The sequence below is a fragment of the Carassius auratus genome, chromosome 9 (assembly GCF_003368295.1).
Source record: "Carassius auratus strain Wakin chromosome 9, ASM336829v1, whole genome shotgun sequence".
NCBI classification, from domain to species: domain Eukaryota; kingdom Metazoa; phylum Chordata; class Actinopteri; order Cypriniformes; family Cyprinidae; genus Carassius; species Carassius auratus.
Window position 1 is genome coordinate 20,511,920 of NC_039251.1, and position 26,302 is coordinate 20,538,221.

The 26,302-nt window shown below is 37.2% G+C and overlaps 1 protein-coding gene across 1 annotated transcript in view; it reads right to left on the reverse strand.

Annotated features, from left to right (window-relative positions):
• Positions 1 to 647: 647 nt before the first annotated feature.
• Positions 648 to 26,302, reverse strand: part of LOC113108680 (band 4.1-like protein 5) — a 33,936-nt gene continuing 8,281 nt past the window's right edge. Inside the window, 25 exon segments of the mRNA XM_026271955.1 lie at positions 648 to 2,074; positions 2,860 to 2,960; positions 2,962 to 2,985; positions 3,407 to 3,466; positions 3,632 to 3,709; positions 4,629 to 4,710; positions 6,856 to 6,978; positions 9,815 to 9,864; positions 9,866 to 9,880; positions 10,064 to 10,192; positions 10,553 to 10,644; positions 11,540 to 11,685; positions 15,595 to 15,719; positions 16,169 to 16,208; positions 17,345 to 17,363; positions 17,748 to 17,854; positions 18,807 to 18,976; positions 21,307 to 21,376; positions 22,089 to 22,177; positions 22,291 to 22,378; positions 22,700 to 22,820; positions 23,605 to 23,657; positions 23,963 to 24,007; positions 24,649 to 24,727; positions 25,219 to 25,261. Of these exon segments, the coding sequence (XP_026127740.1) occupies positions 2,008 to 2,074; positions 2,860 to 2,960; positions 2,962 to 2,985; positions 3,407 to 3,466; positions 3,632 to 3,709; positions 4,629 to 4,710; positions 6,856 to 6,978; positions 9,815 to 9,864; positions 9,866 to 9,880; positions 10,064 to 10,192; positions 10,553 to 10,644; positions 11,540 to 11,685; positions 15,595 to 15,719; positions 16,169 to 16,208; positions 17,345 to 17,363; positions 17,748 to 17,854; positions 18,807 to 18,976; positions 21,307 to 21,376; positions 22,089 to 22,177; positions 22,291 to 22,378; positions 22,700 to 22,820; positions 23,605 to 23,657; positions 23,963 to 24,007; positions 24,649 to 24,727; positions 25,219 to 25,261 (2,016 nt within the window). The 3' untranslated portion in view covers positions 648 to 2,007.

The window sequence follows — 26,302 nt, forward strand, 5'->3', positions numbered from 1 at the left end:
CATGGAGGCTCTGAAGTGACGGCGTCATTTCTAGGTTCAATCAAGCAAAGAAAGGCACACGGTTATGACCACAACATATGTCATTGCAGAGTAAGGATTTTTATGTATTTCCTTATTTATTTTTGGAACAATTACATATTCTTCCTTTGGGAATATTTTACTACACGTAATCTGAATGAAAAGTTTTTTTTTTTTTTTTTTTTTTTTTTGCACAACTTGGTGTAAGGTTTCTTCTTCCGGATCAAATCTATTACGGTTTATTCCTAAACCTAAAAGTACAATCATTGTCAAGTGCATAAGGTTTATTGAATTTTCTCTATTATGCTTATGCCACATGCACATAGGTTTACCCACAAATATTGGATTAATATCAGCAATATGCATTTTAAAATCATCTATTACTTTAAAGCAAGGAATCGGAGTCAAAAAGTATGCTAAGAAACTATAAGTAAGCCATTCATTCTTTTTCTATTTTAACAAATTTAGTAGGTAAATAGAAAGCTGTAACATCTAAACAAATGACCAAATTAATAACAATAATCTCCATTTCAGTCACATTAAGATTCCATTTAAAAGTATCTCTCGGTTTATATATACACAAACAAACACACACACTGCATGCACATAAAAAGCACAGCTCCAATAACTATGTTAAAATATCTTTTACTTGTGGAATATCACATTATACAAAATGACAGGGCTTACAGTCAGTGTATTGATATAAACAGATCATTGCTGTGACATCTACAGATCATTTATATACTGTATGTAAATAAGCCTACAGTGTGAGACTTAGAGAACAAAATGATAAGCATATCAACGGATACTAGATTGAGCACTTCCACTAAAGTCAAGAACTTTAGAACAGGCAAGTCAGAGCTGGCAGACCATATAAACAACGGACGAATAACTATTTACAAGATTTAACTACATACTAATTTCAAATAAGACCTCCAAACCTTTGATCCCAGTGATTTCAGATCCAGTGATTATACCAATGACGTATTTTTCAGTGTACTGAAAAACAGCAGCAAATGCTTGTGGAACTGGTAGTGGAGAAGGAAGGGTCCATGAAAGCAGTAACAATTGACACAGTATCACAGTGAATAACAGTTCAGTTTGTTTACATGGTCCAAGTCTTTGAGCCAGTGGGTGACAGAGGTTTCAGCTGCTCCTGTCTCTCACATAACATCTAACAACACAGCGAAGCACACTTAAAAACTGCACTTACATACTACACAGAACACCCAGTGAAATATTTCAACTAAACATTACACAGTAGAAACATGTTATGTTGTAATTTGTCCATGTATATTTAAAATCTTACATGAGCTTTTAAAATAAGGCAGGTCATAACTATTATGTTTGAATAAAAACAGCACTGATAAAACGTTCAAACAGCAAATCTCGGTTCAGTGACTTCATGAATGTAGTTGCCCACAGCTACACATTAGTGTGCTAACAACTGCAGTTTAGAGTACAGTACCTAAAAGTGTAATAATGAATGCAGCTACTTCATAAAAACATAGAAAGCTGAGCAAGAGAAAGGCAAAAAAGCTTAAAAAATAGATTTTTTTTGTAGGAAAAACTACTCCAGTTCTTAAAACAGTAAATGATGCAATGAAGCTCTTTCACAGTCATCCAATCAGAGAAGATCTAAACAGGAAGAGGACAGCAGGTGGATCACACATTCTAGATGATCAAACATCCCATCACAACACTGGACTGGATCATTCATGTGCTTCAGTATAGAGTCACTCAAAAGAGCTATAAAAGTTATAAAAGGAATGGTGGTCCCCAAACACTGGACCCTGTTGTTAGCCCTTTGTGCACCTCAGATCACTACTTTTATTCTTGGTCATCAGCGCTGAGATCTTGCTTCACGGATGCCATCTGTCAAAAGCCAGCAACCCCATGCCGGCCCAGAGTCCAGTTGTCTGTGGCTGCATTGTCAGGGCTTTTGATGGTCCAGTGACAGGTGCTGGGCATGTGCTCAAGATTTCACTCTCAGAGTTCAGTGGTCAGCAGGCCTTTGGGCTTGTGGTTGTTGTCCTTGATTGGGTGAGCCACAATACTGTCAAAATCAATTCAGCAGTTGGCCGTTACAATCAGAAGCTAAATAAAAGAACAAACTTGAACAATTCTTCAGTGTTTGAAGTTAAAGCAATTTCTGGTGCACTAAAACTTAGTTTTGTTTGCAATTGATACAGTATGTCGCATGCAAAAACACATTGTTAAAATGTTTGGGGTCAGTATGATTTTTATTTAAGAAAATACTTTATTCAAAGCAAGGTGGCATTAAATTTATCCAAAATGACTGAAAAATGAGTAAATATATTCATAATGTTACGAAAGGTTTCTATTTTAAAAACTGTTCCCATTCATTCTATTCATCAGAGAACCTACAGCAATTATAAGAAATGTTTATTGAACACCAAATCAGCATATTTGGAAGGATTATGCGCAATTGAAAACTGTAATGATGCTTAAAATTCAGCTTTGCTGTCACATGAATAAAAAAACTTTTAAAATAGCTAAGTAACAATATTTCACTGTATTCCTGTTTTTTTTTTTTTTTTCAAACAAATACAATCTAGGTGAGCATACGAATGAGATCAAAACATTAAACAAATCTTACTGACCCCAAACTTTTGAGATCTAGTAGATCTAATTGAATACACTACTTTCAAGTGGCTCTCAGTAGAGAAACACCCACAAAATGGTGAAATTACAGCATGACTCCTCTTGGTTTTTATCATCTACCAAGCTGAAAATGGTAAATCTGATTGCTTAGGAAAGTAGTAGGACAACAGTCCTCAACAGAGCAGAGAAAAGTAATGGAGCAGGGATGAAACAAACCTTGTGGCAATCACATTGTGAGTGTGTGAGAGATGGGGGAGTGAGGAGATAGTGGCCCCTTCAGGATGGTGAGATGATGACATCTTTGCTGTACAGTCAAGGAAGGCCATTAGTAAAGGTGCCAGTCTGTTAGAGGCGAGAGAGGAAGCAGGGGGGCAGTCAGTCACTAAATCTACTACTAGAAATGTGAGAAGTGAGGGTAATGAAAATGTACACGCCACTGAACGTGTGACTTGATAGTGCATCAACATCATCTGCTGCAATATGAAAGCTTCTTCTAAATCTATACATCTACAGAGTGCATCTACAGAGCTGCAGAGAAATATGAAGAGGCATCTCTGTGCGAACGCTTTGATAAAGTAGCTGTTGTTCTACAGTGATGCATGGATCGGTGTCTGGAGACCTCACCAGGAAAACTGCTAAAAATCTACAGTCGGTTGGAGGTACTCATTCTAGATCTATCATATTCAGAATATGCAATCAATCCAATATCAGATTTTTTCTTCATGTAATATCTTCATCTGAATAATTCAAGAGGTCAACTCACTATATTTGCAGAAGCTGGAATGATCCATCGAGGAGTAATTGTGGGTTTGGGAGCTGGCACCTATGTCAAAAAAAATAAAGAAAAATTATAGAATATTAATACTTCAACGATGTGAAAACATCTGAAGAGAACAGGCATTGTTGTGCCATACAGTCAATTATAGAGCCAAACGTTTGCTTACTACAAGCATTACAAGCATATCGTGAGCTGCAGTGCTGAACTTACTACAGGGATGGGGTCTGTGAAGTCTATCAGGTTATCAGTCAGAGGGGCTGTCAGCGGCTCAGGATCCTGAACTTTGACCTGCATTGTAAAAAGCCACATGCTCTAAAGCGTATGCCAACCAACAGCGCATTTAATGACTACTGTAGATCTGCAGTTCCTGCAGGATGTGTCAATGCCAGCAAGTCATCACAAAAAGTGATGCTTTTGTAATTATTTGAAAACCAAAACCTTTAACAGAGACAAAAAGGGAGCGCATTTAACATAAATTGATAAAAATATAAGCAAACAGTAAATGTGGCATTGTGAGGTGAACGCAAAGTGGCCCAAGTCCAAAGAACCCACCCTCACGTTTCTTCTTTTTTTTTTTTTATGGTTTCATTAACTTTAAATATTATAGTCATAATAGTTTTGGGTTGCAGGAATAAATCCTGAAACGCAGCAATAAGTGCACTTTGAGTTCCATCATCCCTAAATCAATGGGGTTTTGGTTATATGCCTGAGGTGAGGTCTATGGTTGACAAAAGGTCAACCACGTTTTATTCTATAACAAAATAAATACAGTAGTCAACTAGGGTAATAATTGTATTTAGGCTTCAAAATTTGTGGTCATTTTGAAGATTACCAAGATAAACATTTAAGTACCATAAAAATGTATTGGTCACATATCTTTCTGCAATAATCCAAAAGCAAAGGGAATAATTCCTCTTGGCTTTTTGTCGAGGGAACTAGGAGGATGTTAACTAGGGATGTCATGCCTGCAGTACTGTATTGGCAATCCTGATGAACCACTGAGTAATCAGCGGAACCTCAACACACCATTATGAATGTCTGACAGCCAAAGAAAATAAAAGTGATGTTATGCTGGATTTATTTTCCCTGTAAAGGAGAGCATGTTTCAGTGGTGAGTAAGTAAATGATAGTGTATATATTGACAGCTGCTGTGGACTCTTGTTACAGTGTGCCAGCAGCTGGAATGGCATTAAGCCACTTCTGTTACCTTGGATGACTGGGCTTCATTCACTGGATCCGATGACAGAAGCGGCACAGAAGAGATAAAGTCATCTGCCTTCTCTTCCAGGCTGAGGACAGACAATAAACTGAATGAGCACTCTCATGAACATAATGCGCTTCCAGTCTTTTTTCCTGACTGAATCTTCAAGCTGCTATACATGTTAAAACAATGGTGGCTGTAGCTGTAGATGGAAATGTTTTCATTCCTCATTCCTGACCGAAAGAAAAAAAACTATTCAGATCATTTTAATAGTGATGGAGCATGTCTGAAAAGAGCTCTGGACACAAACCTTTTGATTTTAAGCACTGGAAATGAGGAAAGGACATTGAAAAAACAATGTCTCAAGCTATTCATTACTGTTCATTCAAAGGAAATCACACAGGAAATCACACTGATCACCCTTGAATGAAACCTTATGAACACCTCTTATGACGTGTTTGAGGAAATGACTTGGGGTCACTTTTTGATTACTGTTAAATTATAGGTTTGAGTGTGTGCACACACTCTGGACGGCTTCCCACCAGAACAGAGCAGCCTTCCAGAGAGTCCTGACAAAATGCGTACCATTGTAAAGGTACTAATTATTTAAACATTTGGCAGATGATTTTGCCAGTATGTGTTTTCCCTGTGAATAAAACCCATCATTTTGGTGTCTATAAATTGAGCATCTGATGTAGGCATCAGTAGTGAATTATAATTTAATCTTTGGTTCCTTTCCATATTACCTCATTTTCATACTGAATATAATTTCAACTATCAATCACATGATGTTTATTTGATTCTACAGACATCTAATTGTAAATGTGATGTTAAACAGAAAAATAAAAGCTTACACATCAAGACACGTATTTGACATGTGTTTCCTATATCATGTGACTATCGGAGCTGAATGGTTGCAGGTCAGTGTACACAGATAATCGGGCAGTCAATCTGTGGCATAAGTACATGTGGTTACCTAAGAACATCTTTCCAGTCAGACCACAGCCATATGTCCCATCTGTAACTACACATCAACAGTTGACACTAGATGGCAACAGTGAGCTTTTAATCACTGGCTACATTAAGAAATGTGCCGGCCTTAATAATAGAATCAGTTTACTCGCATGATCTGTGAAATGCTGTCAATTAGAAAAATGAAATAATTTATAATTTATTTTAAAAGTAGCAACGGAAGCAAATTTGTTCAACCTCTTTGGAAACATTCTTACTAGTTAACATACACTACTGTTAAAAAGTTAAAAAGGGGGTTGGAAATGGACAGCAAGTATGTCTTGATTACCAAGGTTGGATTTATTTGATCAAAAACACCAGTAAAAAACAATAATATTATTACAAACTGTTGTCTATTTTAATATTTTAAAGTGCAAAATGCACATTCAGCAGCCATAATTCCTGTGACGGGAAAGCTGAATTATCAGCAGTCATTACTCAAGTGTCACATGATCCTTCAGAAATAATTCTAATATGCTGATTTAGTGCTCAAGAAACATCTTATTACTGCTGATTATCAATGATGAAACTTTTGTAGCTTTATATTGTGTCACATTGTAGCACTGTCTTGTTTTTTGCACAAATCCTCACACAGTAATGTAAAATTCAATGTTGCAATGAAACAAAAAGGGCCAAAATAAAGGCTTGTTTTGTTTAATTTACTTATTTCAATCATTTCCCACAAGATTGGAGTGAACAGGACAGATATGGCAGGATAAATTATTTGGTTAATCATAAAAAATTAAATAAATAACAGCATAAAAGATTTAATTCTTTAACATATCTTAACATGCTGCTTAATATTTGTGTCAATTTATTATTTAAAAAGAATAGCATTTATTTGAAATAAAAATCTTTTGTAACAGTTAAATGTATTTACTCTCTCTCTCATCAATATATGAATCCTTGCTGAATAAAAAAACATGACTCCAGACTTTTGAATTGTAGTCTAAGATCATATACTGTTTAAAGAAATAAAACAAGTCCTGGCTTGTTGATGGTAGGACCAGGTGGCCCCTTTAATCTGGGTGTGCCCCAGTTTCTGCCTGTCTGCTTGCGCTCCACTGCCTCAGACTCTGTCCCAGGAGGATTACAGGCCCACAGGCGCACTCACATGGCCCTACTGTGTCTAAATCCACACACTCAAACAACAAAGCAATTCTTCTTTGTAGTACAATCTTCTCGCTGTACTTGGAGTAGGTTTCGTGTGCTGTGGACTCACCTGCAGGTAGAGCGGGGCAGCAGGCCAGGCTGCTTGAGCAGGTCCCAGGACTCCTGGCGCTCCGCTCTCCCACTCACTGGCAGGGAGGATGTGCTTCCCATACGCCCCCCACGACCCATCAGTCTGATAGAGAGACAGACAGGCATTACCACCCACCATCTTTTCATTATTAAAAAATTATTTTAAATAACTATGTAACAATGTAAATGTTTGTGCCCAAATGTTATAGCAAGACAAATACACTATATTGCCAAAAGAATTGGACACCCCTTCAAATAAAAAGGTTTGACTACTTTAGTAATTTCCATGAGTACAAATCTAAATATTCAAGCATGCAATGATATATGTCTACATATTTGTTGCCACAGTTTTGGAAATGCCCTTTTCTGTTCCAATGAAGGGGGTGTCCCAATATTTTTGTCCATGTAGTTTTTGTACAAGTCATTGGGGTTTGGTGATGAGTTTTTGGCTTAAAGTCTGCATTTAAAGTCACACCAGAGCTGCTCAGATGGAATTAGGAATTACAAATTTCTAACGGAGCATGTTGCATAACTTCTTGACCAGGCCCTGGACTACTGCAATACTCTTCTGGCTGGACTTCCATCAAGCACTATCAAACCTCTACAAATGATTCAGAATGCAGTGGCACGACTGGTCTTATACGATCCCAAAAAAAGAGCTCATGTTACACCTCTCTTTATATCCTTGCACTGGCTACTGGTTGCGGCTCGCATCAAGTTCGAGACATTGATGCTTGCATATAGAACAGCCACAGGCTGAGCACCCACCTACTTCCATTCACTTAAATGAATCTACATCCCCTCCAGGAGTCCGAGATCAGCTATCAAGTGACGCCCTGTGGTACCATCACAGAAAGGCTCAAAATCACTTTCCAGAACATTCTCATTCCTTATTCCTGGCTGGTGGAATGATCTTCCTACCACTACCCGGAATTAGGGATGCACCGATCATGATTTTTCATGGCCGATTCCGATTTTACAAACCGGCCAATTCGATAACGATTTCCGACTTTTTTTTTTCTTTTAAACAACAAACAAGAAAAAAGGAAAGTGTGCATAAACAAGATATTTGGTATTTAATAGGCCAAACTTGCTTTTGGCTATTGAAAACAATAACCGTAACCATCTGAAATTAAAGGCAGTTACTGCACAGTAAGTAGCCTACATTTAATACAAACATAGATGGTACAGACATCAGCATTTAGCTTTTGCTTTTAAATTGGGTTGAAACTACAGAGAACTGGCCTTAAATAAAGTTTAACTGTAACCATGTGAAATTAAAGGCAACAACTGCATAGTTCTACAATCCAAACAACACAATCAACACACATTCAATAAGATGTTTCTTAATCAGCATTCAGTATTTTAGTTTTTAAATTTGGTTTTAAATAAAAAAAAGCTCTTTACCAGTGAGACTAAATAAAAGTATGCTATATAAATACATTTTCCAAAATGTTAAAATAAAATTATGTTGGTGCGAATAAAACAAAGATGCAAAGTGTTTCATTCATCCAATAAAAAAAAAAAAAAATTAGGGTAATGATTCAAATCTAAAATTTTTTACTTGAGCCAGTGAAAAATAAATAACTTATTGGCTCAAGTAAAAAAAATAAAAAAAAAAATAATAATAATAATAATAATAATAATATTATATATATATATATATATATATATATATATATATATATATATATATATATATATATTATTTTCTTTTCATTTTTTATATATATATATGTGAATCATTACCCTAAAATGTTTTAATTGGATGAATGAAACACTTTTTTTTTCAGTGTACTACATCAACTGATTTTTAAATTAAATTAAGTCTATGTAATTTTAAGGTAAAATAAAAAAATAATCATCCTAATGCAGAACTGACGTTTATTTCTGGCTTTTCAAATGTGTGTGCAAGTTCTAATAAAAAAAAAAAAAAGTTTTTTCACAGTTTAGTCCGTTTCGTTTATCATCCAACACATGAGAAGTTGAGCTGAACATCTCTTCACGGTCTACCCATATTCAGGGCGCGGAGTCGCGGACCGGTACAGTATATGCTCGCGCAGCTTTAGTGCGCGCAGGAAAGGGACTCTTATTTGTGCGTCAGTACACCAGCGGCTGATTGCTTCCTGCTGTCTGTGCCTCAGACATGAAGCTCTGCATTTCCAGTACTGATCGGCTGCCCGTGTCCTGCGCACAGATTTCGAAATACTCTTCCACACAAATGACATAGCGAACGCTTACAATGTAGTCTTTGCACCCGAGCGAACTTCCGGAAAAATCGGCCGATTGCCGATCGCGTATTTTGAGCAAAAACCGCCGGTTCCGATGTATGGCCGGTCAACCGGTGCATTTATGTAGCCCCCAACTGTAAGTCGCTTTAGATAAAAGCATTTGCAAAATGACAAAAATGTAAATGTAAAAGTGTCCTGTCCAAACAGCTGCTATAAAATTAGCACACGATTCCCTAGAATAACACTATATGCCTTAGCATTAAGGGTGTATGCACACCTGTCTTGTTCGGTTTGATTGAATTGAACTCCAGTTCGTTTCCCCCTTTGGTATGGATCTTTTGGGCAGGTGTGATACAGCAATCGCACTCAGGTGCGGACCAAACAACCGTACCGAGACCCAGCTGAAGAAGTGATCTCGGCCCAATTCCAAACAAACTCTGGTATAGTTGAATGAATGGATGACCTTAGCACATTGTTGTTTTGTTTACAATTTCTGGTTCACTTGCAAAAAGAGCAGTGTGAAAGCGAAACCGCACCAAACAAAAGAAATCAACATTGGTCCGGACCAAAACAAGTGAACTAGCCAACATTCCCAGTGTGAATACACCCTAAGATTTGTACTCATGGGAATTACACAAGTAGTCAAACCTGTTTATTAGAAAGGCATGTCCCAATACTTTTGGCAATATAGTGTACTGTACATCATACCTGGCTGCTGCCTCCTGCAGGTTACAGTTCTTGTCTGGAGTCAGTCCCAAACTCATCTCTAGAATCCTAAACAAAGAGATGACGATTTACAGAACATATATAAGAACTTTATGCATAACACGTTGAGGTCGTAAACAATGTATGTAGACATTAAATCTCTTCCTTTGAGGAAGACAAGCAGCCAACTGTCTGAGTGGAGATAAACATTATCATCAGGTGTAAATGGGGCCTATGATAGTGCTTGAATACCTTGAGGGCTGCTTCTGCCTGAGCTTTCAGGATGTTGCTCTTGAGCTCCTCAGGACATCTGAGCTGGTTCAGGACAGGACTGCTGCCCTCGCTATTCAAACTTTTCTCTGTCAGTTTCGCAACTTCCTCCTGCACACAAACCAAAGCAAGTGTTCCTATTATGAATTTGTTTGCATTGTATTTCTGTCTCTTTGCTTAAATAAACAGTCCTGGCTGAAATAATCATCATATATGCTCATATGCTCTTTATAGCATAATACCTTACATGGCACTGAGCTGGACAAGATATAGAGATCAATGACTGCTGTAATACCATGAGTAATCACCTTCACTATTCACATTTAATCTAAATTACATCCTGAAGTTAGTGTGGCACTGCAGCCAACACAAGCTCTGCTCCTTGTGTTTCAAGATGCGGTGTGTGGAGTGGGGACATAGAAGCTTTGTTCTCCGTGTACATGTGTGGGTTTTTTGGATGGCGGAACTGACCTGGTTGTTCATGATGAGGTTAACGTTTGTTCTGGCTGGAGCAGACACTGGAGTGTTTTCAATCTCTAGTTGCTTGAGCCGAGCTGCAGCCTCTGTGGACGAGAACATATTCAGAGAGCATCATTAAACAATGAGAGGTCAGACAAGACAGATGGAAACACATCTGCATGTGTGGGGGTTAAAACAGGTTCACTGTGGACATAATCAGCTCACACAATAGATAGGCAGAGCATGAAAATAACTATAGAGACAATAATCAAATAATAGATTAAGTAAAATAATGCAAGTTGTACTTTGTTTTATAAAAGCATGCAGATGTATTTTTTTATATGTATTATTTTAAATTAAAGAGATAATACATTTATTGGGATCAAAACAAAGTAAATTAAGCACCGTTGTGAAATATTATTACTATTTAAAACAACTGTTCTCCATTTGAATACATTTTAACATGTAATTTATTCCTGTGATACAAAGCTGACTTTTTAGCAGTCATTACTTTAGTCGTCAGTGTCACATGATCATTTAAAACCATTCAACTAAAATGATTTAGTGCTCAGGAAACATAACTTATCAATGTTGAAAACAGTTGAGCTGCCTATTAATTTTGTGGAAATCATAATACATTTTTATAGAATTATTTTATGAAAGTCCTAATTGTCATCTGTGTTCCGTTTAAAGCCTCTTTGCTAAATAAAAGTATTCATTTATTTACAAAAATAAATAAAACCTTAATGCCGACTGCCTCCAAACTTTTGAACGGTAGTGTATTTGGTTTTATTTATTATTCTGAAGTGGAGTATTCTTGAAGCAGACTTAAAAATACAAAAACTTTTTGCGTTTCAGTTTGGATTTTGTTATAATTGTTGTGAACAAATAAATTAATGTAATTATCACAAAAATAAATTAAATATGCAAGACGAACACTTGCATAAAACAAACATTTCTGCCAGTGCATCCCACTGTATCTGTGATGTATTATCTCACCGGTCAGAGAGAGGGTCTCCTCTGTGGCTGTGCTGGCGGTGGTATGAGCAGCACCTGCTCCCACATCTTCTGCAGTCACCATGGGAACAGGGGCTCGAAGAACCTCATCTACGCTTGTCTCCAAGAGGTCAGTCACCAAGGGCATACTGGAAAGGATTAAAGAGTTAATTACCATCTGTCAATTACAGGATGTAACCCTGTATATGCTGCTCGAACAGGGTCCACATTGGTAGATAAATGACAAATGTGACTCACCTGGACAAAAATGCTTGAGGCCGGGCCAAGACTCAAGTTACAGCACAGTATCACATTTCAAATAAGCAATGTTAAACTTAAAAAAAATAAAAATAAAGAAAACCTAAAAGATAGTTTCCTCAAAAGCAGATGGATGATGGGCGATGGTTGGGCAATGAATATGTATTTCTATATATGATGTATTGCACAACCCAAACAGCATAATCAAGCCTTTACAAATTGAGCAGAGACAGTCATTACTGAAGAACACAAAAGGAACTGGACCATTATCTAACACAGTCATATGCCAACTGACCACACACATTGCACTAGATGTAGATTAAAAGACCACACACACACACATTAGTAATGTCTGTACTAGAATCACAAAACGCAATGTATTCCTTCCCTTCCTGAGTAAAATGAGGGAGGGAACAGAATCACATTCCATAAATGACTAGAATGAGATTGACTTTTAAAGGAGACTTAATAATGGACACGTCACTCTTTGCAATGCTGACTAAAACCACTTTGCACTTTCCAGTATTCAGTGTCTGTATAAAAAAAACTTCCACCTTAAAACATGACTAAGTTTGTAATTTACAGAAATGTACAGTAAAACTCCAAAGAGAAACTAAAACATTCAATGGGGAGTTGCTTCTTTTTGTTAATTTTAATCAAACGTCTTAAAGCCATGTAAGATGCACATGTCCTTTGGTTATAGTACTGTAGACAAATCTAAAAACAGTGTATACTGCACTACACATTGTCAAATGGATACAATTATTAATTGCCCAAATAACCAAATGATCACACAAAGATATACTGAAATAAGATATAATTATAATAGCACTTTCCACAAATAAGAAAATTAATTTTACATTTATCGGAAATAGTCCATACTAAACAAAAAGTCCCAACTTAGGTAGGACTGTTGCCCACTTTGGTGTTTTAGTTTTTATTTTATAAATGTTTATATTAAATCTTTATTGTTAAAATAAAATTAAATCTCATATTAATATTTAGCTTGACCTCTTGAAAGACAAACAACATCTTTTTAAAATATTTCATTTTTAAGAGATTTATATCCAACTTAATGTACCATATTTGTGGAAAGCGTCTTATATCTTTGTTTTAAATGTACATTAGACCTAAACAAAAGTGTGGTTATGATGATCAAGGCATAATTGAAATGTCAAATAAATGCCAACAGGATATTTCCTGGGTGACAAAGCTGGTTAAACAATGTCCAAATCATTCAAAATGAAAGTACATCTTCCATGAAGGTTATCTCATCTGTCTGGCTGGTTTCAGTCTCAGAGGGGAAGACTTTAGCCCAGGTAGTCTTGCTTGATCTCAGTCAGAGAATATGCCTTTTATCCCAGTGTTCCCTGGAGCTCAGTTTGTATCTGAGGAATGCAGGGGTGGAGGGGCTGTGGAAGCATCCGTGTATGAGAGGAGGTGCCTGTTGGTCACGCTGGTGTCAGTGATGGGATTGAGGGGGGAGTGAAGCCTGGATGGGTCAGTGGAGGTGGTGGGGGGGGGTGTTAGCATGAGAGTCTGTGGTGCAGAAGTCAAAAAGGGTAGAGTGCAGATCACAGGACGAAACAAGAGGTAAAATTCGAGGGAGCTAAGTTTGAATGCATTTAAGAAAGGCATTTCCTGGTAAGAAAACTGCACTGAATATAACATGAGTTTGTAGTAGACTTCTCACTAGCTAACTGTCCGAGTCGCTAGACAGAGCAGAAGTTCCAGACTGAAAAAAACTATTTAATAAATTATTTTATCTAGAAAGGAGGCATTCGTTTATTGGATGCAAATAATTCCTTTAAATCCATGCTTGTTTCTTAAAGTGAAAGCAAACCAATAATAAATCCAGTGCCGTCAAAGAAAAATACAAGTGCTCACTGCTCTTGACTAAATAACCTTCGCAGCATCAAATATATAATCTATATTTAATTTATACAATGAAGACTATGCAGTGTAGGTCTATTTTTTATTTTATTTATATTTTTTTTTGTGAATGTCCCAATTAAAGTATACAATGTGAAAATTTCATATAAAATGTTCATGTTATATATTTTGGTTGCATTTGTTTAATAAAACTGTAGATGGTTGTTTAAAATCAAAATATCGATATATCAATCAATATAAATCAAATCGTAATCGCATCATAGACATTTTTTAAATATACAAACATCGCATCACTGGGCATAAGAATCGATATCGTATCATGACGAACCATTTGATTTACACCCCTAATTATTACTTTAATATTTATTTTCAAGTAGCATCAATATTTTATTAAATATTTATATTATCAGTTATGATATTGCAAGAATAGGAACTTTCTAGAAGATTCTGTAAGATTAATTTTTTTTGTGAGCATTGTTAATGATACACAAATGTAATGTGATTTTTATATTTAGCAAAATTCATTAAGAAACATTAAATATAAAAGTAAAATGACTTCTTTCATGGTGTAATTAGTTTGAAAACAGTTGTACAGCCATTGTACAATTATTTTAAAAGCTTACTATTCATGTATTAATCATTGTGACGCAAAATTTACATTTTTACTAATAATATTAATTATTACCATTAATTATATATTTTAATGATACCAATTAAATATTATTATTCCTATTTAAAATTACTAGTAATAAATTAAATTAATTAGATAAAATAATTGTTACTTTTATTATAAAAAATAGCAAGGACATGGGAAAGCAGATGGTAAGACAGATGTAAGGTGACAAGAAAAGAGGAATTTTAAAGTATTTAAGTCTATTTACTAGTTTAGACAGGGGGTTGTGTGTTTGGTTAAGTTAGAAACGGTCATCAGAAAGGGATGTTCAACTGTCTGACTGTTGATTTCATCTTTAACTCATCAAGGAAAGGTACTAGTGTAGTACTGAGACTATCTGTATTATTTTCAGTTTTGATGAAGGAGAAGACCGGACAGGACAGGACAGTCACAAAGCCAAAACCAAAACCAGAAAGTTGACAATTTCAGCTTGCTGTAATACCCCACTATTCAATTTACCCAGCTGAGATCACCGCTCTACCCCACTGATTGGGTTGGATGGTTTGGACTAGAATCAAGAACTGATGCAGAATGCAGATACCGATTTGCCCAGCCAAAGGAAAAAATAACTGATCCAAAGCCGATCACAAAGACCCCCTCAGGAATGCACTGATTGGTTGAAGCAAGTCTATGAAGGCTTGAAAACAGGAGTGTACATACCTTGCCTTATGAAAAGGCCACTGGGGTTTCAGAACATCAGACTAAAACAAAGTTTAGACAAAAAAAGATCTATAACATTAAGAAACGAGGATCACATTTTCATAAGACAGACCAAGATATCCAACACTGACACGATAATCCCACACCGCCGTCTGATTTAATTTCAATATTTCAAGTTTAAGGAAAAGCTCTGCACAGCACAAAAATACCCCTTGGGAGGCAAAGCGAGGAGGGAAAAAAAGAGAGCAGGAGAGAAAGGCATTTCATGTCAAGAGAGAGTTTGTTATTGTCAGCCCAGCAGGCGTTTTCTCCTGTGCTGAAGCAGCCATCTGCTCAACGTCAAAGCTAAACAGCATGAAGCACCTTCAGCACCAGTCACCAGCCAGCACCACAACCTCACACCAGCTCACCAACACAGCAGCAGCAGCATCCAACAGCCCAAATATATCATTTATACAAGTGCTGCACTCTGCCAAAGAGATGTTAACTGGCTGTGTGGGGGCCTGAAGTAACAGCAGGGAATCAGATTAACCTGCTTAGAGGTCTTATTGCATTAAAATTGTGAGAAGCTCACCTCCTCTTGTCCGATTGGCTGCCTCCGGGGCTCCTGGGGAGGGTTTCGATTTCCATAGGGCCTGGTGCAGAGGGTGGGCTGCTGACCACAGGCATACCGGACCAGGGAGGCCGTGTTTGGAAGGGCTGAGGAAAAAAGCATGTGGGATGCTTTAAGGTACTGCAAAAACTCAAAGCAAAACAGCCTTTCAAACCAAATGATCTAAATAAGCAGTATATACACCAAGTAATAAACTTGCAGACTCATTCATAGTTATAACCAAAGGGGTGATCAAATGTATGCGGTCATGTTTCTTTTATTTTTAATAATATAATTATTTATATTATTAAAATTGTGTCATGAAATTGTTTCAAAAGTTTGGGATGTGTAAGACATTTCTTTTAGTCTCTTATGCTCACCACGGCTGCATTTAATTTGATGAAAAACTATAAATTTTTTATATTTGTGAAATTTTAAATAAGTATTTTCTATTGTAATATATTTTAATACATTATTTATTGCTGTGATGGCACCGCTGAAGTTTCTTATTACTGGTATTATCAGTATTTTTTGTATAACAGCAAGAAGGTTTTACCTTTGTTTCTAATCTTGGGCTCACTCCGTTATTGTGGTTACTGTGGAACGAGAAGAAAATGCAAGTGATATTAAAACAAATAACAGGGTTTATGAGCTACTGTTGACTGACTTTAGTAGGCAGCACAAAGATGGTCCTTATAGAGGTGACCAGAAAATGTGATCAAGTCAAACCAACACTACATCATGATGAGCAAAGACATTGCTGATGTTATTTCAGCATGTGACCAGATCTTTAGAAATACAAGGAGTAAAACAATAATACTTATGCTGTGACTAATACAGTAATGCATTAGTCATTTAGTGACTATGCATTGTGCATGCATTGTGTAGCCACTTTTGTGGTGCTGATTTATGGGGAATTTTCAAGACTCCTTATAGTCTTGAAAATTCCCCATAAATCAGCACCACAAAAGTGCCTACACATGATGCTGTTCACGTCTGAAACATCAACACCAGCTGCATCACAATCTTTTAAGACTAAAGTGGAACACTCAGTCTGACAACATGTGCTTGAGCTGACAGACTAGTGATGCATTTTGTCCCTGGAATAAGAATGAAAAACAGTAGTAGTATTACTTAATGTCTTATATAAGTGGTTCCCAACCACGTTCCTGGAGGCCCCCAAACACTGTTTTCCTTGTCACCTAAATCAAACACACCTGATTCAGATCATCAGCTCATTAGTAGAGACTCCAAGACCTGAATTGGGTTTGTAAGACAAAGGAGAGATGCAAGTTGTGCAGTGTTGGGGGGGGGGTGGTCTCCAGGAACGTTGTTGGGAACCACTATGACTTATATTACATTCAAATCATGCTTAAAACAGCTCAAAATAAAAATAATTGTTTGAAAGCACCTCTGTAAAGCACAATGATTTTACAATTATTGTACTTATAAAATAATAATGTAGTAAAGCACCTCTCAAAGGCTAAAAGGCTCTGGTCATAAAATCATTCATCATTTATACATACATCATCTATAGCAACTAATATACACTGGTAAGCTACTGGTAAGACACAACTGAGTCCACAGAAGCTCTGAACAGCTCTGAACAATGTGTTTGTGTGCTTTCAAATGGCATATACTTTAAGACTTATGTTGAAACAGGAAGTCACCTCATCAACATATGAGAGCCATAAGAATTTCATTGCACAATGCAGAAATGTAAAATACTTACTCTGAAAATTTGTTAGGACCTGCGAGGAAACAAAAAATACACATTTTGTTATGTAAGATCAGAAAGCTGAAGTAACAACAGAATAATGAACATGGAAGTGAATCAGTGTTGGGGCTTCAAAATGACTCAAAGCACTAAAGCAAGTTAACTATTTGAAAAAGGAGTTACTAAAAACAAAAAGTGATTAGATTAAAATTAGTAGCAAGTAGAAAAAAATGGACAAAAGACTGCACAAAAATATCTGGTGGAAAAAAAACACAACTATGTGATGACTGGTTCACTGTAACTAATTGGACCATTACTTATTAACTTATTACTTATTACTACCATTAACTAATTACCATTATACATATATATATATATATATTAATCCCCCAAGACAACACAGGACAGATTCTCTTACCTCTGTTCTGCATGGTCCTTCTAGAGTAACGCCGACTTGGTCTTCTTTCAAACGAGGAAGATCGTCTAGCTTTGTTGGCCTTAGTTGTCTGATATTCTGTCTTCCCGCTTCCCACAAATAAAATAAACATTAATAAAAAACCTTGATAAATCCCTGCTGACTTGATAAGACGGCAGGCATTTACTTTTACAGGTTTAGTGCAATGAAAGTCTAATGTTTTCTGAAAGAGAAAAGCCACTGTTCTTTGGATGATAACCAGCCCAACCAGCATTAGCAAACAATTTAACAACAACAACAACAAAAAGAGACACACACAGGGGAAATCAAAGATAAGTGAATTCATTGACGTAAAAAAAAAATAGGTTAGTTCTGGAGCAAGGATAAGTCCTAAATTAAGTGCAGGCAAATAAAAAGCCTGGCCAATAGGGAGCTGAACTGGACAGTGTCAAAGCTCCAGGCTGGCAGCTGGAGATAAGATACAGTTCCATAGTTAGTACAACCAACACACACACTCACACACACACACAGAGAAATGCCTAGACTAGACTTTTTTTTTACAACTTGGCAGAAGATATTGTTAGGAGGACCTATGAAAAACAGGAGGTCTTGTCTCAAACCAGGAAAAAAGTAAATAACTTTCAGCTGACCACTGGGCATGATTAGAAAGGATTTATACCAAAATCAAAAGAGAACACCAGCCTCTACCGAAGCCACTGCAGATGCAAAATTAGAGATGTAAAGCTTTTAAGAGATTCAAATAAATCAAATCCAGCAAATTATTATTACACAATTGCCATATGATAGGAAACATTATGTGACTGCTTACAACAAAACCAAGTAATCTCAAATAGATTTTAGTGGTGCTTGGTCATGCAAAACTTGCCTCCACAATGCTTGTTGGGCACTGCCATGAAACATAAATGCATATCATACTGTATTCACGAGCCATTAGTGTGTGCTAAGTTTGTTTCTCCCAAGTCTGTAGGGTTTTTTTTACCACCGTTTTATTATATGCCACTCTTGAAGGATGAATGACTAATGAACTCTAGAAAAACTTACCTGTATCTGAAACGTGAGCCCATGCGTATGAACCCAGAGCGGGCTGAACTCTTCTGGACTGGGCCACGTAGGCGGAAGAAGGCATGGTGCTCTACGGCACACTTCCACAGGTGCTTGCAAGCTTTTGGATGGTCCATGCGGAAAACAAATGTGTGCTCCTGTTCTTTCCCCTACAACAGAGGTCAAAATGGATGAGCAATGTACTACTAATTTGTTCTCTGGTGTTACAAAAGGAATAAAGAAGGCATACAATTTTAAAATCAAGAACATATTGGGCTTAACCACTGGGAAATGTGACACCTTCATTACATTATTAACAGACATTTATTTGACTTTGCTAGACAAAGTTATCTTTAAGAGTACACAAATTTTTCCAAACTGCCAAAACGAATCTGCCATTTAGCTATATATGCAACTAAGACTATATGATTTTCTGGGTGGGGGGTCCTAACTAGAATTTCAGAACAAAGGACTTATGCATGTTTACAGGGCAGTACAATGTGGTAAAAAAAATAAAAAATAATTACATATACACATACACATATATACATATATATATACATATATATATATATATATATATATATTCCTTTAAAAAAAAATGCAATTTCAGTTACTGCTTATGTAAATTAGAGCTGTAATCGGCCATAAAAGTTAGGCCCAACAGGACCCGGCCTAGGGGTGTGCACGGATAGTCAAACATTCGAATATTCGTTCTGCTCTAATTATTCTATAAATAAAAATGATAATCGAATTTCGCAAAAAAAAAAAAAAAAAAAAAAAAAACACTATGCGCGCCGCTTTCTCCTTCTTTCCAAAGCGCTTGGCCAGAAGCGCTCATGAGTCGTCTGCCGTTGCCAAGCAACAATGACGCGCTCTCTCCATTAAGACGCGGAAATTTCAGCAAAGGATAAATGGATTTGCAGCACAAAAAAAAATCGTTTTCAGTAGCTCTGCTACTAAATTTATTTCAAAATGGCAATCCATATACAGCTATGATCAGCTGTTCCTTCATCTTGGATGAGCTTTCAACGTGGTTATGGGAAAGGATGAAGCTGAATGGTTAGTTCTTGTCACATGACCCACGGTGCGCTTGCAGCATTCTGAAGAGTTGAGATGTTTTTAACTCGATGCGGTGCGGAAAAAATGGGCGCGTCGCACCGTGTGCCGTGCGCATCGCGGCCGCGTCGCTTCCATTATAAGCGTGCATACCGCACGCCTACATTGGAAATAACGAACTTGAGTGCGCAAAAGACGCAATATATATATATATAATATGTGAACGGCCCCTAAGAACCGCGGTCTTCTACAGTATTTCAAATATTCCGTGGAGGATCACAGAAAGTGACCTTGTTGTGGCATCTCTCAAGCAACGAATAAACACCGCTAACTTGGAGAATGCAGTGAAAACTCCTCTTCTCGCATCTGCCCTAGACCCTCGGCACAAACATCTCAGGTTTCTCGATGAAAACATGAGAGAAGTAAGAAAAAACTTTTTTGAACATTATCAGAACATTTTCTTGATGCGAGTGGTGCGGATGCAGCCGCCGTCACCAACGATTAAGAGGATGCAATGCCCACTCGTCGGAAAAAGCTGAGCCAGTTCTTCAGCGATGATTGCAGAGAGTCCAGCCGAGACGAGTGGGAACAGTTCTTGCTGTAGCCATGTATTCCACAAGATGAGGATCCCATTCAGTGGTGAAATGAAAACACGAAGCACTACACAAAACGTATTCCCTTATATATATATATAAACCTTGCTGTGTGTACTGCGTTGGCCTAACTGGGACTTGTTATAGCACTAGCATCTCACTGCTCTTTTGTTGGTTTTTATTGCTTATATTGTCCTCATTTGGAAGTCTGCTAAATTACTAAATATAAATGTAAATGAAAGGAGAACTTGTACAATCTTATACATGACAGAGACTACTAATAACATCATATGGGTGCGCTTTTCTGCAACAAACAACAGATTACTGGTCACAGTCAACTGAATGAATTAATGCGGATGATGGGTAATGAATTAAACAGAATTAATTAGAACAGACTTCCAGACTCAACAGAAACCCATACTGCTGTGCACCAAGCACAAGCCCCATAAAATACATGTTATCTGACTGTCTGACACCATCATATGCCATGACTGACATTGTTATTGTAGTTTCAAACGTAACAGAGTGATGGGCAGCTCTGTCCACAAATTCACAGCTTCAGTGCTTTATACAGTGTGAAGTGTTTCAGAGGCCAGGCATGCCTGAAGGGAGACTGTTACTTATTAACTCAAGCTGGAGAGATGACAAGCCTCAGCAAGAGCACATACAAAACTAAAAAAAAGAAAGAAAAAAAAAAAAGCAGTTTTTCTGGGATGCACAAAAACACATGCTTCACATCAAATGTTAACTGTAAAATTGCATGCTACATTGCATTTTAGCATAAACCTGTATGTGAGCATGCATGTGATGTTGAGATGTGTCTTTACCTCTTCTGTCTCCTGCATTACCTGTTCATCATCCTCCACTACCACCAGGGTGAGTTTGCTTTTCTTAAAGTCCAGACGCGTGATCTTGGGCCTGTGCAGACAACCAGTTTGCGTTAGATAAAATGGCCATTGTCATTGCATGTACTGAAGTATGACAGCTGGAGGACAAATACTGAAAATGTTACTAAATGGTTAACAAGTGGTTAATGATGAAGTGTGTCTGAGTGAGTTTTTTTTATTATTATTAAATTCAAGGATCTTTAGAACATTTAAGACCTGCACAAATAAAATGCACACTTTATGAAATGGACAGTTCCAGTCCATGATTCTGATTGGTTAAGCCGCATTCAAAGTTGTTGCTCGGCAACCACATTTTTGCAACCACAACCATTTCTGAGGAACTACACTGTTTGACAAAGAATGTTTTTTTTAATATCATTACATTTTATTGCTTTGCTTTATTTTGTGAAACATTGTTACATCTATGGAATAACCATTTTATATTGAAGCAATGGTTTACAGTGCATTTATAAAAGCTAAGGGTTTTTCTTTAGCAAAATTAAACAACATTAACAATGCCCCTTAGCTGTCATGAATTCAATGTAAACCTTGACTTCTTGGGGATTACTGCTTTAGTAGATCCATTCAGAACAAACGGATGCATAAATAATGTATCTCAGAATATTTTACTTAAACCCATTCAACGATTACAAAAATGTATTGTAGCTTCTTCATTTTTGTAACTTGTAGGGATGTAGAAACGACACGCTTGAGTCATCAAGAGCTGGGGAGGGAGCACTTACCAGAAAAACAGGCCAATCTTAGTTTCCCCCTCAAACACAAGCACTCCGGTGGGGGTCAGACCTAGGCTGTATTCATTTCCGTCTCGTGCCTGGAGGAGACGACAACATAAAGAACAGATAAGTTTCTGGATATATCCGGATTGAAGAGAGTCCCCCTCAAGTTCCTGATTTTAACAAACTCTTGCATGTTTCAAATGCATACCTTGACCATATGCATGTCCACTCCATACATCTCCAGCCATTTGGCCTTATTTAGGTAGTTTATCTCAGCTTGTGCTGGCGTCTGGCCCCTGCGACATCAGCATAGAACAGGGTAAAGAAACATTTAAAGAAATTGAAACATCCCAAGCTGCTGCACATCTGCTGTAGATTACAACTTGTCGAGGCTACAGTGATGGGTCATAAATCACATACAAATTGTTAAGTGTCAACAGAAGAGCTTTGGCTGAATAGACAGGAGAGATCCAGGAAGAGTCAGAGGTGATGACCCACACATTGACATTCATTCACCTGCTTTACATTTAGATTACCTCTCTAAACGCTTACTTAAAAAGGAGTCACCATGTGTGGATAAGAGGTGCGTTTTATGGTATGAACTCCCTTATTTATACCTGCACTCCTTCCACATGTTGTAGATGGATGCTTCCATATCTTCCGTCTGGTTTGGGATGAAGCGGAATTCTGACACCAGGTCAAGTCCGTGCTCAGCAGGGTCACAATCACCCAATTCAGCTGAAAGATAAAGGTTCCACAGGTAAAAAAAAAAAAAAAAAAAAAAAAAGAGGCAGAAATCAACTGAATTTTTTTGGTATAAAAATGACAGAATGCTCCATCATGGCCTGAACTGTACCAGTTCCGCTTTAGAAAATTATTGTGGTTGCGCCTTTTGTCATAATGTTACAACTCTGTTCAAGTTGTTCCCCAGCAGGAAATGACCCTCAAAACTTGATCACATGACTGTTTCCAAAACAGCATTAAAAAAGTTTATAAATTAAAGCAGAGTGCTGTGCTTTTATTTAGAAGTTCAAAGCACAGTAGGGATAGGGGGATTAGGAGCCTTTCTTTCAGACCCACACAAATGAGATGCCATTTATTTGTTATACAAAGCTATGAAAATACTTTTTGTGCATAAAAACACAATTTTATTCAACAATGTCAGCTGTGACATGCCGACACTGTTTCCATTCAGATCAAATCACAACGACGTAGAAAACAGATCCGGCGCAATGCAGCTGACACAGAACAGCATACATCCAGTGGATATTCTCCAAGATGGCAGAATTAATGGCTATTGAAAATTCAGCTTGGCCATAACAAACATCATATAATACACTTACATTATGCTTTCATATTTCAAAACATTATTGTTTTACTGTATTTTTAAACAAATACATGTATTTCTGGCAAGTACAGGAAGCTTTATGCAAAAAAAAAAAAAGTACCAACACCCATCTTTTGAAATTTTAAGTCACATATTTTGATTTGATTTAAAAAAACATACAGTTCTATCACTCACCTTGTAAAGCATATGCAGCCAACTCCACTGCTGTGTCGAATGGGCACTCTAACCTGGAACCAAGGTGATCACAATGTATTTGGATAAAGTCATCAGAAATGTAAGGTTTATAAAACACGTTTTTTTTTTCATTGCAGTGAGACATTCACAAATTGCGTCTGATATAGAAGGTTTCTGCAACAATACATCCAAACAGCTTTTTTAGGGCAATTGGATGTTTACGATTTAAGTTGCATCAATGTAGACAACGCATTCGTCAAAAACACATTTAATTTCATGTAAGCCAACATTTAAATAATAAGCAGACAAATGTCATTCATTTTTATCATTCAAGACGATTAAAAATAACTTCACTTACTTGCCACTGAGAATATCCTGTTTTAGCTGTAGTACAAAAAGGTATCTACAAGAGATAATGAAGATGAAAGCAGTGAGTGCAACAGTTGCTTGAATATTAGTAAATTTGTAATGGTATAAGCTAGGGTTGGATGATGTCTACAGTGAGAATGGGTTTGGTGGGGAAAGGGTGAGGTGTGCCCAAAGCGTGAATCCTTATAAGGGAAAACAACTAACAATTCCAAACACCATGTCTACACCGGATGAGAGCGGTGCGACAAAATCTATGATACAGTTTCATTATATATAGATCAGTCAATAGAACTCAGTATAATCAGTGATGCTGTCTACACTGAATGCAGCACGACATGACACCACAAATGCCTCACAGTAAACTGATGCTGCATTCTATTTATGACGCGCTTGCACAAAATTCTAATGATTTTCAACAGTCAATTTGTCGTGTCTAGTGTGGACAGTCTTTAGCTGATGTGACGGCACTACACAACAACCTTTGAGTCCGCTGTAGACACTGTGAAAGGAGAGATGACTGAGGACGATGGCAAATGATTTGTAGATCCTCAAACTAAAAAGCAGTCGTGCATTCGGGAGGGGGGGGAGTTGGGTTATCACAATGTTGTCTATCAGCCATCAACGATGGACAATAGCATAGTCTATCAGCCCAACCCTAGTATAAACAGGATGTACCTTGTTAGCTCCTCGTGTAAGTTGTTGGGCTCTGAGGAGTAGAACTTTACTCTCATATGGAGGCAATACGGTGGTCCAACTAAAACAAGCCAAAAGTATGAGAACATAACAGATTTAGTCAACAATGCAAAATGCCTTACTAAAAATTAAGTTTATAGTGCACAAGTGTACAGCTTGTGGAGTAAAAAATAATTGGTGCTAAAGATTGCAGAACAGAAATGGAATTTTAGAAAGAACGTCATGCAAGTGATGAAACTCATGTAAATGAGTTTCATGAAAATCATTAACAGCCCTTCACAGACATAGTAAAGCTTTAACCTTATACAAACAGCTATTTCTGTGAGCATGAAGGAAAATGTTGCTCTGTTCCCCAGACTTGTGAGCTGCCTACCTAGATAACACAATGCAAAGCAGCCCACAAGGTTTAGAACAGAGTGTCACGGTTAATTATGTATGAAGGAATGCTTAAGTTCATTGTATTAGGCCTTAAAGTTGCTCATCTTATCAAACATGTCCAAAACACCATCTACCATGAACTGAGTTCAGTAGTAAGAACAGCATTTTACTCACTTTTGACTTGCTTTTTGATGCTTTTGGTGACATCAAGCCAGTGCTGCAAATGTAAGAATATGAAACATGTCACATGTTTGAGAATGTGGAGAACCTTAAGTTTTCTACATAAAATATTAAACAAACTTTTTATTCAAGACATTATTGCATTTAACAACATGTCTGGTAAAAAAAAAAAAAAAAAAAAAGGTAAAATGGTAATTCTTCAGTCACTTTGCCTGGTGGGCAAAAAGCGTTTTAATTCTCCGGTTTGGAAACACTAGAAAATTCTGTCCCATCTATTGAGCTGGGCCGCTCTAATGGGGTGATGCATGAACAATGTGGAGGGAGGGAGGGAGTGGAGGCACTCATGCTGATGGAAGAATAGAGTGTCTCGATTTCTCCCACACATTCCTCACACGCTCTTCCCTCCCTCTTTCACATAAGACTCTGCACTTTTCTGAGCTCTGTCTGCTGCTCTTTGCAGATTCAATATTTTATCAACATAATATAAAGGTAAATAGCTGTCAATAAATAAAGTTTATCAGAATGTGCGTACTGAAGTTGATTTTAATAAGTTGAACAGAAATTATTAAATGATGGTTGCTACTGGAAAATCATCAGAAAATGTGTGAAGATGTGATTGAGGAAAAGCTCCCGATTTTTACTGACTGTGCAGTAACAATGCATCTACAATGCAAGCTGGAAATTCACCAAAACTAGAACAATTAAGATAGGCATCGCAATAAAAACAGCATCCAAACAGACAGGAATTCTGGGAGTTGTGTTTGACTCATATCACATCACGAAGACCACCCAGAGGATTGGCATACAACATCAGATCGAGAGTGCAATGCATGTTACAACTCTCTTTGACTCACTTAACTGGCTACCAGTCACTGCCTGCATACATTTTAGTAACCCCACCCCCCACCTCTACCCAACTCCCCTGCAAATTTACTCTGTGAAATGCTGTAGTACTCCTTATTTGCATGTAGCTTTGGAAAATATGTTTCCACAAAGCTTTCTGCAATGTATGTTCATTGCATATTATGACAGAAGTGTTCTGGTTTAATCATGATGCAAACCATTCACACTGGAGGAG